General features: G+C 41.3%; 2 protein-coding genes across 3 annotated transcripts; both read left to right on the top strand.

The window, feature by feature from the left end:
- The first annotated feature begins 6,557 nt into the window (after positions 1–6,557).
- Positions 6,558–10,030, top strand: LOC116253874 (laccase-17-like). The gene is made up of 6 exons (XM_031628849.2): positions 6,558–6,702; positions 6,979–7,130; positions 7,482–7,726; positions 7,958–8,086; positions 8,376–9,347; positions 9,653–10,030. Exons 1-6 carry the CDS (start codon positions 6,595–6,597, stop codon positions 9,781–9,783), a joined length of 1,737 nt encoding a protein of 578 aa, XP_031484709.1. The 5' UTR covers positions 6,558–6,594; the 3' UTR covers positions 9,784–10,030.
- Positions 10,031–10,743: 713 nt separating this feature from the next.
- On the top strand, positions 10,744–15,139 carry LOC116255169 (probable protein S-acyltransferase 16). Of its 2 annotated transcripts, none has more exons than XM_031630947.2 (7): positions 10,744–11,269; positions 12,487–12,579; positions 12,680–12,781; positions 12,860–12,937; positions 13,010–13,108; positions 13,200–13,295; positions 14,583–15,139. In XM_031630947.2, exons 1-7 carry the CDS (start codon positions 11,000–11,002, stop codon positions 14,688–14,690), a joined length of 846 nt encoding a protein of 281 aa, XP_031486807.1. In that variant the 5' UTR covers positions 10,744–10,999; the 3' UTR covers positions 14,691–15,139. The 2 variants fall into 2 exon arrangements, with proteins under 2 accessions (XP_031486807.1, XP_049934085.1); XM_050078128.1 differs by having other exon boundaries at positions 10,879–11,269; positions 14,499–14,623.
- The last annotated feature ends 225 nt before the right edge of the window (positions 15,140–15,364 follow it).

The following is a 15,364-nucleotide window of genomic DNA, read 5'->3' on the forward strand; positions in this document are numbered from 1 at the left end:
CTCTCCCCTTAATTAGTATTATTATTCTTATAATAAATTTTTTTTAGAGAGAGAGAGAGAGAGAAAGAGTAGCCTCAAATGGTATAGCACAACCAGGCGACAATGCAGCTCATACTCAAGACGCCCGAGGTTTAACTATTGTGGTTGCTATAACGTTCGGGTTGCAAACGGTGGTAAGTGTGACATTTGAATTGAAAGACATACTATATATCTACCTAGGTCTTAAAGCAAGCTAAAACCGTAGACACATAAGGGTATGACATGAAGGATATACCATGGGTCTCAATGTGGTAAATATCTGTATTGGTGCTATATCGGTTTGTTCAGAAAAACGGGTATCAGCCGATACGTATCACCCTATAATAGACCAATGCTGCCCTCAAATCATATCGGCAAGGGGCCGATACAATATGTATGGGGGCGGATATGGCCCAATATTGAGGTTTGCTGAGAACTAAAGCTGCTTGGTGAGGATATATATGGATGGATTGAACTTGTCTGTTGGTGCCATTTCATTGTCAAAGCAGAAGAGAGGGGAGTTATGGCAAGGAGATCTAGTACCAAATATGGCAATATCTTCATGAAGGATCCTTCAGTTCTCAACCAATCCCAACTTTTGAGCAGAAGAAGTATCCAAACAAAGTCGATGATCTATTTCTTGAAGGTTACTTTTTCAAATTTGTGAGTAGTTTTTGTTGGTTCAGCTGTTTGAACATGACCTCATGTGAGTGTTGTATGCCCAAGTCCAACTGGGCCCAAATCTGTTTGATTTGGACTTTGGATTTCATGTAAAGGTGGGGGAACCCAGACTTTTAAGGTAACCATACAAATGGTGATGTGGACACATGAGACATCTGGATAGACAGGAGAGAGAGAGAGAGAGAATATCCAATTTTCACTTGCATTGGATCTGATTCATTTAAAATTTTGGAAATGATCCAAATCTGAATATGATTTTGAGTCAAATTTTTAAGCAATTTTGGATATGGTAACAGCTATATCTTAGTCCAAATTGGATCCGTTGACACTCCTGTTACTAAACAAGCTCGAAGAAGGCCATCCATATACCACCGACATTAATACGGAACATGATATTTTGACAAAATCTTTATGTTAGCACATATGTCAAAACCTCGTTTTTGTCTTTCTTTTCAACTTAGCTTCTTGTCTTTAATTGAAAAATAATTTCTACGTGTAAAGTAAGAAATGATTTCGTTTTTTTAATTATTTTCTGTATAGTGTACCGGATCCAGATTTGGGTCAAGTTTCATCTGTCGTATGAATCTAGCCACTAAATCCAGCCGCATTCCGCTGCTCCGGTGGCTTACCAAATCGGAACTTTAGGATTTGTAATGGATCAGATGACCGTCCGAAAATTAATGATCTCAAATTCCTTAAAGGATATTTAATTTGTTGGTACTAGATTGAGCTCCAAATCAAATTTCAGATGCCAACTTACAGATTTTCTATTAAAAAAATTTAAAACAAAAGCGGAGACAGATTTATCAATAAAAAATTACTTTAAATATTTTAATTCATGCATACGGTTGTCCTCTAAAATCCATTTTTAAACGGTCAAAACAAAAACAACGTATTTAAGATCCATCCGCTGTGTACCTTTGTTACCGCATCCATATTTATAATGGGTATGGTATACACTTAGGTATTTTTAATTGAAAACTGATTCAAACTACTTAATTTTATTTGATTTAATTTTTTTAAATCAAATTTTCAAACATATTGTTCATCAATATATAACGTTTTTATTTATATCTTTTGTTTATTTATTATTATTATTATTATTATTATTATTATATTATATTTACTAGGTCCATACTCGTATGTTCTTACCCCCATACCTGAATGGTACCCACACCGTGCGACTTGGCGTTTACTTGAAAGGGCGGCGATGGCCAGCCGGAACCCTAGTGGGCTGTTCGGCCCACACATGGGGAGACGAAGAAATGCAGACTTGCAGAGGCTATGCTTTCCTCACTAACCAGGTGGATGGAAATCTTTGCTTTTCTTCTCCTTTTTGGCACAAAGGATTCTTCTGTTTCTGTAAGAAGATTTGCAGAGGCTCTACTTTTCAATGCAAAAGAAGGGGAAAAAGAAAAAAGGCCATTGTGGTACGAAGAACTCTTCCATTTCTTTACGGAGATATGCAGAAGTCCCCCGCACAATACCAAAAAGGAAATCAGAAATCATGCTTTCGTCCGTGCGCTAAGAATATTTAGAATACATTCAGAGTTGGGTTGTTCAATTAAATGAGCTCAGTGTGCAGGAAAGTCATACAGAGGAGGTTCACTGCCCATGGGAAGACCTCCATTTATGAGATGAGTTGAATCTGCGCCTCTGTCGAGTAGTTTGTTAGTGAACAGGTTTGCAGACAAGGACTCTGTAAGGGCTAGACATTGTCATCTTCCTCTTGAGAGGTTAATCATTCTTATCTTTGATCCTTTTGCTCTCTCCATTTGGATCTCAATGCTTGTGACTTGTGAGCACAAACATGGAGAAAATCAGAAAACCCATATGTTAGATCTATTCTGAGGGGATAGCTATGGACAAGCCTCTGCAAAAAAGCCACATGCTACATTCGGAAGCGTGATCTCGATGTCAAGAAATGCAAGTTGTTGGCAGTCTTAACGGCAACCAAACCTCACAAATCAGACCCTGTTTTTTGTTTCAATTGTTGCTTATTGCTTAATTTGACACTTAAAAGCCTCCACAATGTGCTTGGAGATGAAAAGCAGTGGCAAAATTGAAGAACTAAGCAAAGTACATTTAAAAGAATTTATGGACGTGTTCTGTGTTGCATTCTGGGAGACTTTGCATCAAATGCGCCAACAATCAAGGTCACTTATACGTCATTGTCACAGGGACAGCCCATTGCAGGGTCGCCTGCACTTGAATTGGATGCAAAACCATGAATTTTTTTGACACAGCATGTACCATTGATTGCGAGTGATCCCACTTGGACAGCTGGGGCCAACTTTTTTGGGTCAGTCCGGATCAATTGAAATCTTGTTGCTTCTGGTATTTCAGATTGGTACCACTGCCTTGAAGCGGCAATTCCAGCCATTACCTCACCTGCTATGCAGTTCATGGTTGAAACTCAACCATTTCTGTTAATCTGATCTAAATCACTGCAAACATGGTTGCAGAGTACTATTAAATACTATGTAGATTTCCTGATGTCATGATATTACAGGAAAAAAAATCAACTAAACGAATTTTAAGTACACTAGCAGATTGATGCAAATGTCAAATGAGCTTTTGTTATGTTTCTTTTCCCATCTACACAAAATGCAGTTTTCAGAATGAAAGTGAGAAAGAAACGGGTGCAAGGCCTTCCTGTCTGGTTTGCTTCATACAAACCAGAGGACAAACCTGCAGTCATAAACTGCCGTTTGAATAATTTCAAACTTCAAATCTTATTATTTCCAGTTGCAAGTGCCGCAACTTTTATTGTGATGTTTTCAAATTCTGACAACACAATAGAAAATGATATTTCAAAAATGATGCCTAATTAAGAACTCCATGAACTACTTCTCAAAATTAGCCAGATTGTTCTCACAACGCAACAAGATCTGTGCTTGTGGAAAGCTTCTGAGATTTCGATTTGCAACCACAAGGTAGACAGATGTTCAGTTAGCAAGATATTACAAGTTCGAAAACGCAACAAGATCTATGCTTGTCGATAGCTTCTGACATTTCGATTTGCAACCACAATGTAGACAGATGTCTGGTTAGCAAGATGTTACAAGTTAGAAAGTCCTCTGCTTATCGGAAGAAGGAAGAAGAAGAGTGCACCTCAGCAGGCAAGACCTTAATAAATACCTGATTCGGGCTCGGGTAATTTGAACGCACGAAAAAATGGGATTCGATCGAGTTTTGATATAAAAAAAAAAAAAACCCCAAACCATATCATAATCATCAGCATTTCTCTCAAGGCAGAGAGAGAGAGAGAGAGAGAGAGGGAAGTAGGAATGATCTTTGATTAAGTGATCTAAAAAGCGAACTTATACAGAGATACAACAGATCGCAGAGTGAAAGCAGAGCAGAGAGAAGAGGGAGAGAGGAAAGAAAAGCAAAACAAAAACAGCAGGGAAACAAAAGAAAAAAAAATTTACGGATAGCTATTATCTACAAACGCTCAAGGGAAAGAGGAAAAGGCTCCAAGGGCGCAGCGGGAGCCACCATTAAGGACGACCATCATCGATAACAGGCCAGAAGTGAGCAGCAGCGCAGCGGGAGCCACCAGAAAGGACGACCATCATCAGCAACCGAGGAGAAGAGAACGGAGCAGCAGCATCAGCAGGGCGGTCAAGCCCACGCCCGCCTCCCAGGCAGCGCGGCAAATAGGAGCTCCAGATCCGGCGGGTTGAAGTACCCATTCGCCGGCGGAACCTTCCGCTTCCCGAACCCGGCCTTCTTCTTGGGGGGCGGAGGGCACACGAAGGCCGCCGGTATCCTCGAGTTCTTCGGCGTCTCGCACTCCTCCCCCACCTCTTCTCCATACTCCGTCGCCATCGCAGAGACCGAAACAGGGATCGAGAGCGGAAGAGGGACGAAGAGAAAGAGAAGGAAAGAGGGCTTAGGGCTTTGGAGGAGGAAGAAGGTGATCTTTTGAAAAGGGAGGGAAGACTGGGGATTGATGGGTGGCTGTACCTCTCCCTCCCTCCATTTTTAAATACAAATTTTGGGTGGGAAAACCAAACGAGTACCATTTCTCTCCTACCACTGAGCGATCTAGAGAGAGAAAGAAGAAAAGGGCAGCGGCAGGCGGCAGCAGCAGCAGACCAGGCGGCCCAGCCAGCCAGCAGAGAGGATCCAATGAGACGGAATCCAAAGGAGGGCCCCCTTCTTCTTCTCTTTCTTCCTCCTCCACGGCTCTCTCTCTCTCTCTCAACCACCCAACTCCCTTTTTGTTTAACCTCCTTCTCTTCAAAATAAAGATAATTTTTAACGTTATCTTCTATATCTCGTATCCCCATCGCCTTGTTAAGAGTACATATAATAAGCAAAAATCTAGTGAAATGGACGTTATATATGCGTCGAGCCAAGGCGGGCTCGTCTTCGAGCCGAGCTGCAAGTGTACGGGGTGGGTCCCAACGTTTGGTCCTGTGAGGGTTCGCCACGTGTCGAGCTGGCTTTTCGAAAATGCGCGGCTAGGGAGTCGGTGGGAGGCGGGAAAAACATTCGCGGGGGCGAGCGATCGCCGTAGGCCCCCCCTCCCCTGGTTTCGCCCTCCAACTTTTGCCCTTGACCAGAAAGTCAGCGGTCCTTCTCTGCCTTGGACGGGTTTGGGCCCCGCCGGAGCCGCCGTGAAAAGCCGGAAGCAGAGCGGGTCCGGCGGGCGGCGCCGGGGTCCAGTTGGGGCTCCTAGATTCATTCCCGGGGGGTTTTGGTAATTTCGTCTCAGTACCCACAACATTCCTCGTAACCTGAAGCCAAATTTGAAAAATAACTCTGTCAACGATTAAAATACTTGGGCGTTCGTTGATGGAGGGAATGAAAATGGTGAGTGATTTGTATATAGGCGCACTTCATATCAAATATCAAATACAGCAGCAAGTTCATATTACAAAGATGTTTGATGGAACTTACAATCTAAGTTTTTCACCAATCACGAACTTTATAAAACCATATTAAGCTCGTTATACGGTATTATGCTTCATGTGACATCAAATGCTTTTCAACTCGATCCGATCTTCACATTATGCTTAAGTGCGAAGCTGAATAGACTTGATCTCATTTACAACTAGATAGCTAAATGATGGTGTTTGTTTGGTGCACTTGACCCATCTTCTCGTGCCTTGCATATTAAGAATGGCGCCGTGGCGGCCCCCCATAAACTCTGGGTTCCCTTGAGGGGAAGGTCAACGAGAAGGCCAGCCGTTGGACAATCTTAACCTTACGGCATCCAATGTGGAAACTTTTTATACCAATTATAACCTCAACATTTTTCTTCTCATGTGCATGACACTAGAATTGATTTCATGTGCGCATAAGATACACAAAAAAGAAAAATTAATGCAGTCAATGAATGTATATATTCCTTCAATAAAGCTTGCTCTATATATATATATATATATATATATGTACCATAGTGAATATAATAACTTTTAGTGTATTGGGAAATTTTTTTTTGTGGGGTCTAAATCAATGGATTTAAGGATTGGTGCAGATTGGTAAATGTCTATAGAACCAGAACATTGCTTGGGAGAACATGGAAGACAAGCAAGAACATTTTTACTTAGAAAACACTCTAAAGTTCAACTTGACCAAGAACTCAGGCAAAATGTTGGTGATGTCTATTCAGACAGTTCATGAAGAGAAACAACTAGAAAACAAATGAAGCATCATATATGTATGCCTCATGCACCTAATAATTTCAACGTACCCTTTGGAGAAATAAACCCATGCAAATAATTTACTAATCCCTCATCATGCACCTAACCACCACACAATCTTCTCTTTGTCTCTCTCTCTTCCTCATCTCTATATAAACCACAGACATTCGACCAACTCCCCCACCCAACTAAAGCCGAGGAGTTTAAGTACTTCAACGACCAGCTTCCTTCAAGAGTCATGGCTGCCGTCGTCTTCCTCTTGGTTCTCACTGCCTTGTGCTCATCCACGGAGCTTGCCCATGCACAAGATGAAGATGCTCCCATAACAAGGCACTACAAATTCAATGTAAGGCAACTCTGGCCTGGTCTCAATGTTGATGCACTATGGTTAGCCATCCATATGGCGGCCGCCGCCAACTGCATGACCACCATGTATGGCGGCCACCACCAACTGCATGACCGACATGTATGGCAGCGGGCCGGCGGCCGCCAACTGCATGACCGCCATGTATGGCGGCATTTCAATGATGGATTGTGCATCTCAAATACACTTGATTCAATCACGGTACCTTAGTTTGTGTTTTCATTTATTCCTTACTAATACTCTCCCTTCCTAATGCAGATAAGAATGAAGAATGTCACGAGACTGTGCGTAACAAAGCCTATAATCACGGTCAATGGACAGTATCCCGGCCCTAGGATCGTGGCAAGGGAAGGGGACAGAGTTATTGTGAAGGTGGTGAACCATGTCCCCAACAATATAACCATTCATTGGTAAGTTTGTAGCTGTCTTGCCACAAAAGAAAAACTCAACTGTGTATATGATGTGTACGTGAAATTAGAAAAAGTGCCCTTGCATGGCAAGTGTGGTGCAGGGGCCACGTAAAACGAAGGACCATAGACAGTCAGACTACCCAAAATTCGCCAACATTTTTATGACTTTAATTGAACATATAATAAATGTAAATTTTTAAAACACTAATATACATTTGAATAATGATGAAGTTTTCAATTTAGTAGCATGACTGGTCTTTGGTTCAATTGTGTTCCATGATTCATTTTAAAAGGAAGCAAAATGGTTAATGGTTATGTAGTAAGAATGGAATGAATTGATTGGGAATGCAGGCATGGGATCAGGCAGCGGCGGAGTGGGTGGGCAGATGGACCTGCCTACATAACGCAGTGCCCAATTCAAAGAGGGCAGAGCTACACCTACAACTTCACCGTCACAGGGCAGAGGGGAACCCTCTTCTACCACGCCCACATCTCCTGGATCAGAGCCACCGTCCATGGCCCCATCGTCATCCTCCCCAAGCGTGGCGTCCCTTACCCCTTCCCCAAGCCCCACAAGGAAGTTCCCATTCTGTTTGGTACGCAGTCGTGTCTCTAAGATCCAACTGATAATCGCTTCTTTCTAGCTGTTGGGGAGTTTCCCATTCAAAAAAAAAAAAAAAAAGATGCATATTGATTCCACCCTATTTTGGTCATCCAAGCTCTTCTTGATTTGCCCTTTGGTTTTGGTTGATTACTTTACTTCGAAGGAAGCTTCTGAACTTTGTTGAGAAGCCTTGAGTTGTATAAATTAAATTTTCAAAATGTAGGTGAATGGTGGAACAAGGACGCTGAAGCTGTTATTAGTCGAGCTCTGCGAACAGGCGGGGGCCCCAATGTCTCAGATTCATACACCATCAATGGTTTGCCAGGACTCTTGTACAATTGCTCTTCCAAAGGTGAAAAAGAACAGGGTCCTTAAAACTCACTTGTCTTTTTATTTGCCAATAACGAGATATCCATTTAAGTTCAAAGAAAATCGGTGACTAATCTTTCACTGCTGTAGCAAAAGGGAACGCCACCAACAAAACAAGCTTGATGCATTGTTATTAAATCTGAATCATAGTTTTTTGGAGAATAGAATAGAGAGAACGTATTCAGTTCATTTGTTTTGGAGAATAGAATAGAGAGATAATAATCAGTAACAGGGTACATGAGCTCAATACTAATGACGTCTGCGTGCTGCAGATACCTTCAAGCTAAGAGTGAGCCCCGGAAAAACATATTTGCTGCGCTTAATCAACGCTGCTCTCAATGATGAACTCTTCTTTAGCATCGCAAACCACACTCTCACTGTGGTAGAAGCTGATGCCGTCTATGTGAAGCCCTTCCAGACAGATGTGCTGCTTATAACTCCTGGTCAGACCACCAACGTTCTCCTCCAAGCCAAGCCTTATAGCCCCAACACCACCTTCCTCATGGCAGCTAGGCCTTATGTCACAGGCCTGGGAACCTTTGATAACTCCACCACAGTCGGCATCCTTCAATACAAGACCAAGCAAGGCCAATCCAACAGCACTTCCCTGTTCAACGACCTCCCACTCATAATGCCCACTCTTCCTGCTCTAAATGACACTAATTTTGCTGCAAACTTCAGCAGCAATTTCAGAAGCTTGGCGAATTCACAGTTCCCTGCAAACGTTCCCCGCGTAGTTGATAGGCGCTTCTTCTTCACTGTGGGCCTTGGTAGCTCCCCTTGCCCTAAGAACCAAACATGTCAAGGACCAAACGGGACTAAGTTCTCAGCCAGCGTGAACAATGTCTCCTTTGCTCTTCCTGCAACCGCACTGCTCCAAGCCCACTTCTCCAGCCAGTCCGCTGGAGTCTATACAGCTGATTTTCCTAGCACGCCTCTCATTCCTTTCAATTATACCGGGACTCCGCCTAACAATACCAAGGTCATCAATGGCACCAAGGTGGTGGTACTGAGATTCAACACCAGTGTCGAGTTGGTGATGCAAGACACCAGCGTTCTCGGTGCAGAGGCTCATCCCCTTCATCTGCACGGCTTCAATTTCTTTGTGGTGGGACAAGGTTTTGGCAACTATGATCCCATCAAAGACCCGGCAAATTTCAATTTGGCCGACCCTGTGGAGAGGAACACAGTCTCTGTTCCAAGTGGGGGTTGGGTTGCAGTCAGGTTTCTTGCAGATAATCCAGGTTAGTAGACACCACTTTGCTTTTGTTCAAGGAAATTGAAATTAAAAAGTTATATCTGGTCACCTTCTATAAGAATCCATACTTGAAAATAAGAGATCTTGTTTAAATTTTAATTGTTCTGAAACGTTTAAATGAATCTTAGAGCTACACAATTAATTTGCCATGACCTTAATACCTTCTACTGTAAAAACTTGAGGGATGAATCTATGCGAGTCAGTAGAACTTTTCAAGCTAGATTTGCTAAACTTGCTTCTCTGACTTGATTTTGTGGCTTTTCTGACTGCGAGTTGTTCGTGTTGATGCAGGAGTATGGTTCATGCATTGTCACTTTGAGGTACATTTGAGCTGGGGCTTGAAGATGGCCTGGGTGGTGTTGGATGGACCTCTACCTAATCAGAGGCTCCCTCCTCCACCGTTGGATCTGCCCAAGTGTTGATCTGCCTGACCGATCCTGACCCGTCATTTTTTTTGTGCTCCTTTTTGCCTTTCATTGTTGTATTTTCATTTCTTTTCTTCAATTTTTCATTGTTCTTGCTTTTTTTTTTTCTCTTTTTAAGTTTTTCTCACCCACATTTTTCACTACCTTGATGAAAAGCTCTTGAAGTGCCTTTCAAGGCTCTGCCCATCTTGTGACGCCCTTTTTTCCTTGACATAATGGAAATAAATCATCTGTTTTCTTGTTTCATGCAGCTCAATAATAGTTAGCATCAAACAAATTCAGTCTGGATTCGGGATAAAAATGGTTAAAATCAGGAAAAGAAGTCCATGAACGGCGAGTTGAATTTAAACTGAAACGGAAAAATGTCCTTCCACCCTATTTAAGGAAAATTTTAATGGATAAATGTTTTTGGAACCTTTTTTTTGTGGCTATGAATCAATCCTTAACTTTGTAGACCAACTCATGTATAATCATAACAAAGAAAGCAACAGAGGATTAAAAGATTGAACTGCACATATATGGCAGACTTATATCAAGATTAAGGTAGTTGTTTCGTGATATGTTAGAGGCTAAGCCACCCCACCTTCCTTTGGCTTCGAGGATTTATACATGTTTCGGGACTTGGATAGTTATATAGGATACCATTCAACTTGAGTATCGCATTTGTAATTGTTTGTAGTCTAATAGTCAAAGGAAATTTAATTAAAAAAATTAATAAACATTTTAAAATATTTAATAAAATGACAAATATCCTCGAAATTTGGATTTTAAAGGTTAAATGCACGAACTTGAGTACGTAAGAAATTAAGAACATAGGAAGAGAGTGAGTCGTATGGGAGCTTTTACGGGATAAAGTGTGGATAAGTAATTTCGGGTTAGGCCAAGGGCAGTGAAGACATTTCATGATCGACCGAACGCCACCACCCACACGCACCCCGCCCATCCCTCGTACCTTCAAAGAAAAGGGCGCGACTCACCGGAAAACGAGAATCCGGTGTCCGTGTCGCTCTCGTTTCTCTTTCTCCGACGAGCGCGACGGCACCGGAATACGCATCGCCTCCCGAAGTGCTTCCTAACTGTTGATTTCACGAGCTGCGGGGAATCCCACGGTGAGCGAGGGAACAAGGAGAAGGAGGAGGGAGGGAGGGAGTTGGAAGGAGAAGATTCGAAAGGGGTGTGGAGACTAGAACGTTCGCCATCGACCTCGCTGGAGATGAGTCGCGGGCTTGTCTCCTTCCCGGTGATCGTCGTCTTCGTCGTGATCGGATTCCTATATTACACCACCGTTTTTGTCGTGGTGGACGATTGGCTTGGGCTGCGAACATCGCCGGGTATCCTGAACGCCGGAGCCTTCACGGCCTTGGCATCGATGGTGGTTTTTTCCTACCTGCTGGCCATCACGAAGGATCCTGGCAGCGTCCCATCATCTTTTGTGCCGGATATCGAGGACTCCGAGTCGCCGATCCACGAGATCAAGCGGAAGGCGAGCTCTAGCTCCAAACCCTAACCTTATTCTTGTGGTTTGTGCGTTTCTTGTTGCAATACTATTGTTTCTTATGCCGTTAGGTTCTGTTGCTCAGCTGAATATTTTCTTAGCCAAGCTTGCCCTAATTTTCTCTATGCTTCTTTTGTGGCATTTCCGTCTTTCCTTTTTCTCTCAATTGCCAGAACTTGATCTTTTTCTCGCCTGGTTGATGGGTCTATCCGGCCATTGTTATTACCATTGAATTCGTTATTTAGTTTGGGTCCCCCATGCATATGCCAACCTGAAACCGAAGAAATTTCCCTAATCATGTCAATTTAACGTTTTCTCCCTTTTCCTCTGATCATAACTTGAATTTATTTCCTTTGCTGTTGTGCCTTTTCGTGTTGCATGATGGGCCGTAGAAATCATCACCACTGTGTTTAATCTTTTGACTGGCCATAGTAGAGGCAATTTAAAATTGAATCATGGATTGTGGGTTCTGCGGTGCGTGAAATTTCTACTGGGATTCGTTGAGATGATTTTATGAAATTTCAAGTAACGTATAGCGGAATTAAAATTTATTAATATGATATGTGACTGCTTGCTTGGATGAGCACTTGTTGGCATTTTATGGTTTTGTCCTCTGCGGAGGTGGCAGAAAACGTAGTTAGATGTGGTGAAGCCATTTACATCTCTCCTATTCCACTTTTGGCAATTTTGTCGCGGTCCATCAACCCCTGTATGAGCTTCCTTGTGCCAACATAAGCTTAGCCAATCCTCAAATTTTGCTATGCAAGTTGATCTCCTCTTTGACGGTCCTTTCCATGTCCGATGGACTTGTCTTACCATTATTTCCTGTTTGTGTCCTTTACACAAAAGATTAACAATGCCATGTAATACATACACTTGCAAGTTAGTTATTCCCGACTTGCAAAGATTATTATAACTGCTCAGCATAGGACTTCTCCAATTTATGTTTCAGTAAACTCCAATTTGATGATCTTGGGGTTAACTGTGAATTTTCTCTTTATTTTCATTGTTGTTGTGGTCTTGCTGATCTGTGAAGTTAAATTCATTTTCTTTCTGAAATCATAGTGAAGAGATTGAGATTTATAGCTTGTTGGTGGTTTCAGTGTTGACCGTGCACCTGAGACTCTTTTCTTTTATTATGAATTTACGTCTTTGTGTTTTGTAATTATTGATAGACCTCACCTCCTTTATCTGTATATTTGCAGGGTGGTGATTTGAGGTACTGCCAAAAATGTTCTCATTATAAGCCTCCCCGAGCACATCATTGTCGTGTTTGCAAGAGATGTGTGCTGAGGATGGTAAGTAGGAGAAATATCTACCAAACAGATTTCTTTTTCCTTCTTGTTATCCGTGTATGGACTATGGATGCAGTTGTTCTGAACTTTTGTTTGCTTGCAGGATCATCACTGTGTCTGGATAAATAATTGTGTTGGGCATGGAAATTACAAGGCCTTTTTTGTCTTTGTGTTGTATGCTGTAATAGCATGCATTCATGCCATGGTGCACTTCATATTCCTTTGTTCTTAATTGTTGTGTAGGAAGATGTTGATGAATTACTAAATTTGTGAATATCTTCAGGTTATGCTCCTGAGTGCCGTGACACATGATGTAAACAAGGATCAACAGCTGGGTGGTGGATCATCCAGAACTTTATATGTAAGTAAACTGGTACTTTTCTGTCTGTGAAGTGTCATGTATCATTGTACTTATAACTGAAGAATTACTCAGATATTATGTGGCACGATATTGGTTCCATTAACTGTGGCATTAAGTATTCTCCTGGGATGGCATATATACCTTGTCTTTCATAACAAGACAACGATTGAGGTGAGCTGGAATACTTTGTTAGCTGCTCTGCATGGTTTGGGATTGCATCAAATTGAGAATTTGGCTGATATTTCTTGTATGACTCCTGCAGTATCATGAAGGAGTAAGGGCAATGTGGCTGGCTGAGAAAGTTGGACATATATATCGTCATCCTTATGACCTTGGTGTTTATGAAAACCTTGTCTTGGTAAGGCCACGTTCTCAAACATGCTGTTTATGGCAAACATTTTTTAGATCGTGTGAACTGTGAACATTGAAGAAAGTGTCAAATCTAGACAATTCAAGATCTACAATTAAAGCTCATTTTGGCTTGCTTTAAAAAGCATAAACAAGTCTTTTTGCAACTTTTTTGAATATGAAAATTTTGCATGCGGAATCAAATGAACATATAGAATAATATAAGATCTACATATATAAGCATTTACCTTGGTTTGCTTTGTTTCACTCTAATTCTATTCTCTATTGCACAAGATATCTAGTTATTGAACTTTAAGAAACATTGCACCTGGGATCTGCTTTCATACAGTTGAATTTTGTATTTTTAAATCTTGGATATTTCATTAACTTTCTAGTGCACGAATCCTGACATTCTAAATGATATTAACTTCTGTATACATTAGTTGCTATTTTCTTTAACAGCCTCAACGTCTGTTTACGATGCATTGTACAAAGATTTGTGATATAGGTGGAATTTTGTGACTAATAAATGCCAACTGCCATTGTATTTTACCAAAATAATTAGCTGGGTCATTTCCTTTTTGTATCTCTTTCTTGTTGACGTCCCTTAGGATTATGTAAAAGCCTCTAGAGTTGACACTTGAAATATTGATCTCAGAAGCAGTTTAAGAGTCAATTTTATTATTGAGGAGGAAATTTTCGTCCACATATGTGTTTTAATGAGTAATGACTAGCATCGAAACAAAATTAAACTTGCATTTAAGGGTATCTTTGTTACAACTCGCTCTTTGCAAATACTATCTTTCCCAACTGGAGAGGTGCCATGCACTCTTCATAGGAAACATCTTTTGTGTGAAGAATGTCAGTTTCCATCTACAAATTTCAAAGGATGCTTGTTCAGTTTCAGTGGTATCCAGCCCTTTCATAACAACGAGCATCCCCTTCTTACGAAGCGAAGTGATGTGTCACCATTTGGCAAGAGTGATAGTCGGTTTAAAAGCTGGTCTCATTTCATGCAGATTCTCATTTACTGGTTGGACTGATAAAATGCATATGGTAGCAAACAGGACAAGTTTCCCTTTTTTAACCTGTCTAACATATAATATCTTTCTCTTGCACTGCTGGTGCTCTCTTTCATTAGTAGATGAGAAATTCGTCCTTGTTCTTTTGCATGATGCTGATTGGAAAAAATGATTAGTCCCTTTGCTGGCAGTTGGTTACTTGATAACGGGATATTTGAGGAATAACTGCATTTCTCCGTTGGAGGCTAAGGCTTTTTTTTCAACATATTATCCAGGTACTAGGCCCAAATTTTGTCAGTTGGTTTTTCCCAACCTCTCAGCATATTGGTTCAGGTCTCAGGTTCCGTACTTCTTATGATGGCCTACCTACAGTTCCAAGCTAACAATCTCGTGCATGATATCGTCTTTACCGAGGTCGTCCAAGGCTTCTGTTGCTGCTGCTGCTATGATAAGATGATTGACTAAGATGATTGACTTGGAGAATATATTGGCAGCTGCTTGAGTTACATTTGGGTCGCTCGTCACTGATCACTCGCTCACATCATTCATTTTTTATTTTTCTGGGGGCACTCGTAGGAGGGGATGCTAAAGAAGGGGTGGCATCATTTTTACAAAAAATGGAAAATTTCATGTAACTTACAGAATTCAGAAAGAATAAGAAGGCTTGTATGTTGTTGTAAATTAGTTTCTGAACGCCAAAGTTGCTGATGAATTGGGTTGTAGTGCAACTTCCGTTCATGATGGCGAACAGAAGACTTCGGGGAGTAGCCATACCTTGAATGTTGACAGAAACAGGCTTTTTCTTAATGTAAATCAAAATTTCTCCTTCGCTTATCTGTTCTGTGCTTTTTATTGAAACCATTAGCTTTTATCGTTCACTTTGTGGTTGTAAAATGGAGCTTCCTCTCTCGACGGGATTTCAGAAAACAAGTGCTTTAGCCATGTTGCACTATTTCTAATAGCATAAGAAAGAAGCCAGTTGCTTTTTCAACCTGTTCCGAAGTTGAATTCAAGTTCTTTGAGTTTGATATCAAGAGGATTATTATATGATTGTTGA

This window comes from Nymphaea colorata, chromosome 5 (assembly GCF_008831285.2).
Source record: "Nymphaea colorata isolate Beijing-Zhang1983 chromosome 5, ASM883128v2, whole genome shotgun sequence".
Classification (NCBI taxonomy): domain Eukaryota; kingdom Viridiplantae; phylum Streptophyta; class Magnoliopsida; order Nymphaeales; family Nymphaeaceae; genus Nymphaea; species Nymphaea colorata.

Excerpts from the sequence above, each read along its gene's own strand:
- LOC116253874 (XM_031628849.2), top strand. The coding sequence starts at position 6,595 with ATGGCTGCCGTCGTCTTCCTCTTGGTTCTCACTGCCTTGTGCTCATCC. Across the intron at positions 6,703-6,978 it reads CAAGGCACTACAAATTCAAT|ATAAGAATGAAGAATGTCAC; the intron begins GTAAGGCAACTC and ends TTCCTAATGCAG. Across the intron at positions 9,348-9,652 it reads GTTTCTTGCAGATAATCCAG|GAGTATGGTTCATGCATTGT; the intron begins GTTAGTAGACAC and ends GTGTTGATGCAG.
- LOC116255169 (XM_031630947.2), top strand. The coding sequence starts at position 11,000 with ATGAGTCGCGGGCTTGTCTCCTTCCCGGTGATCGTCGTCTTCGTCGTG. Across the intron at positions 12,580-12,679 it reads AGAGATGTGTGCTGAGGATG|GATCATCACTGTGTCTGGAT; the intron begins GTAAGTAGGAGA and ends GTTTGCTTGCAG. Across the intron at positions 12,782-12,859 it reads TAGCATGCATTCATGCCATG|GTTATGCTCCTGAGTGCCGT; the intron begins GTGCACTTCATA and ends GAATATCTTCAG.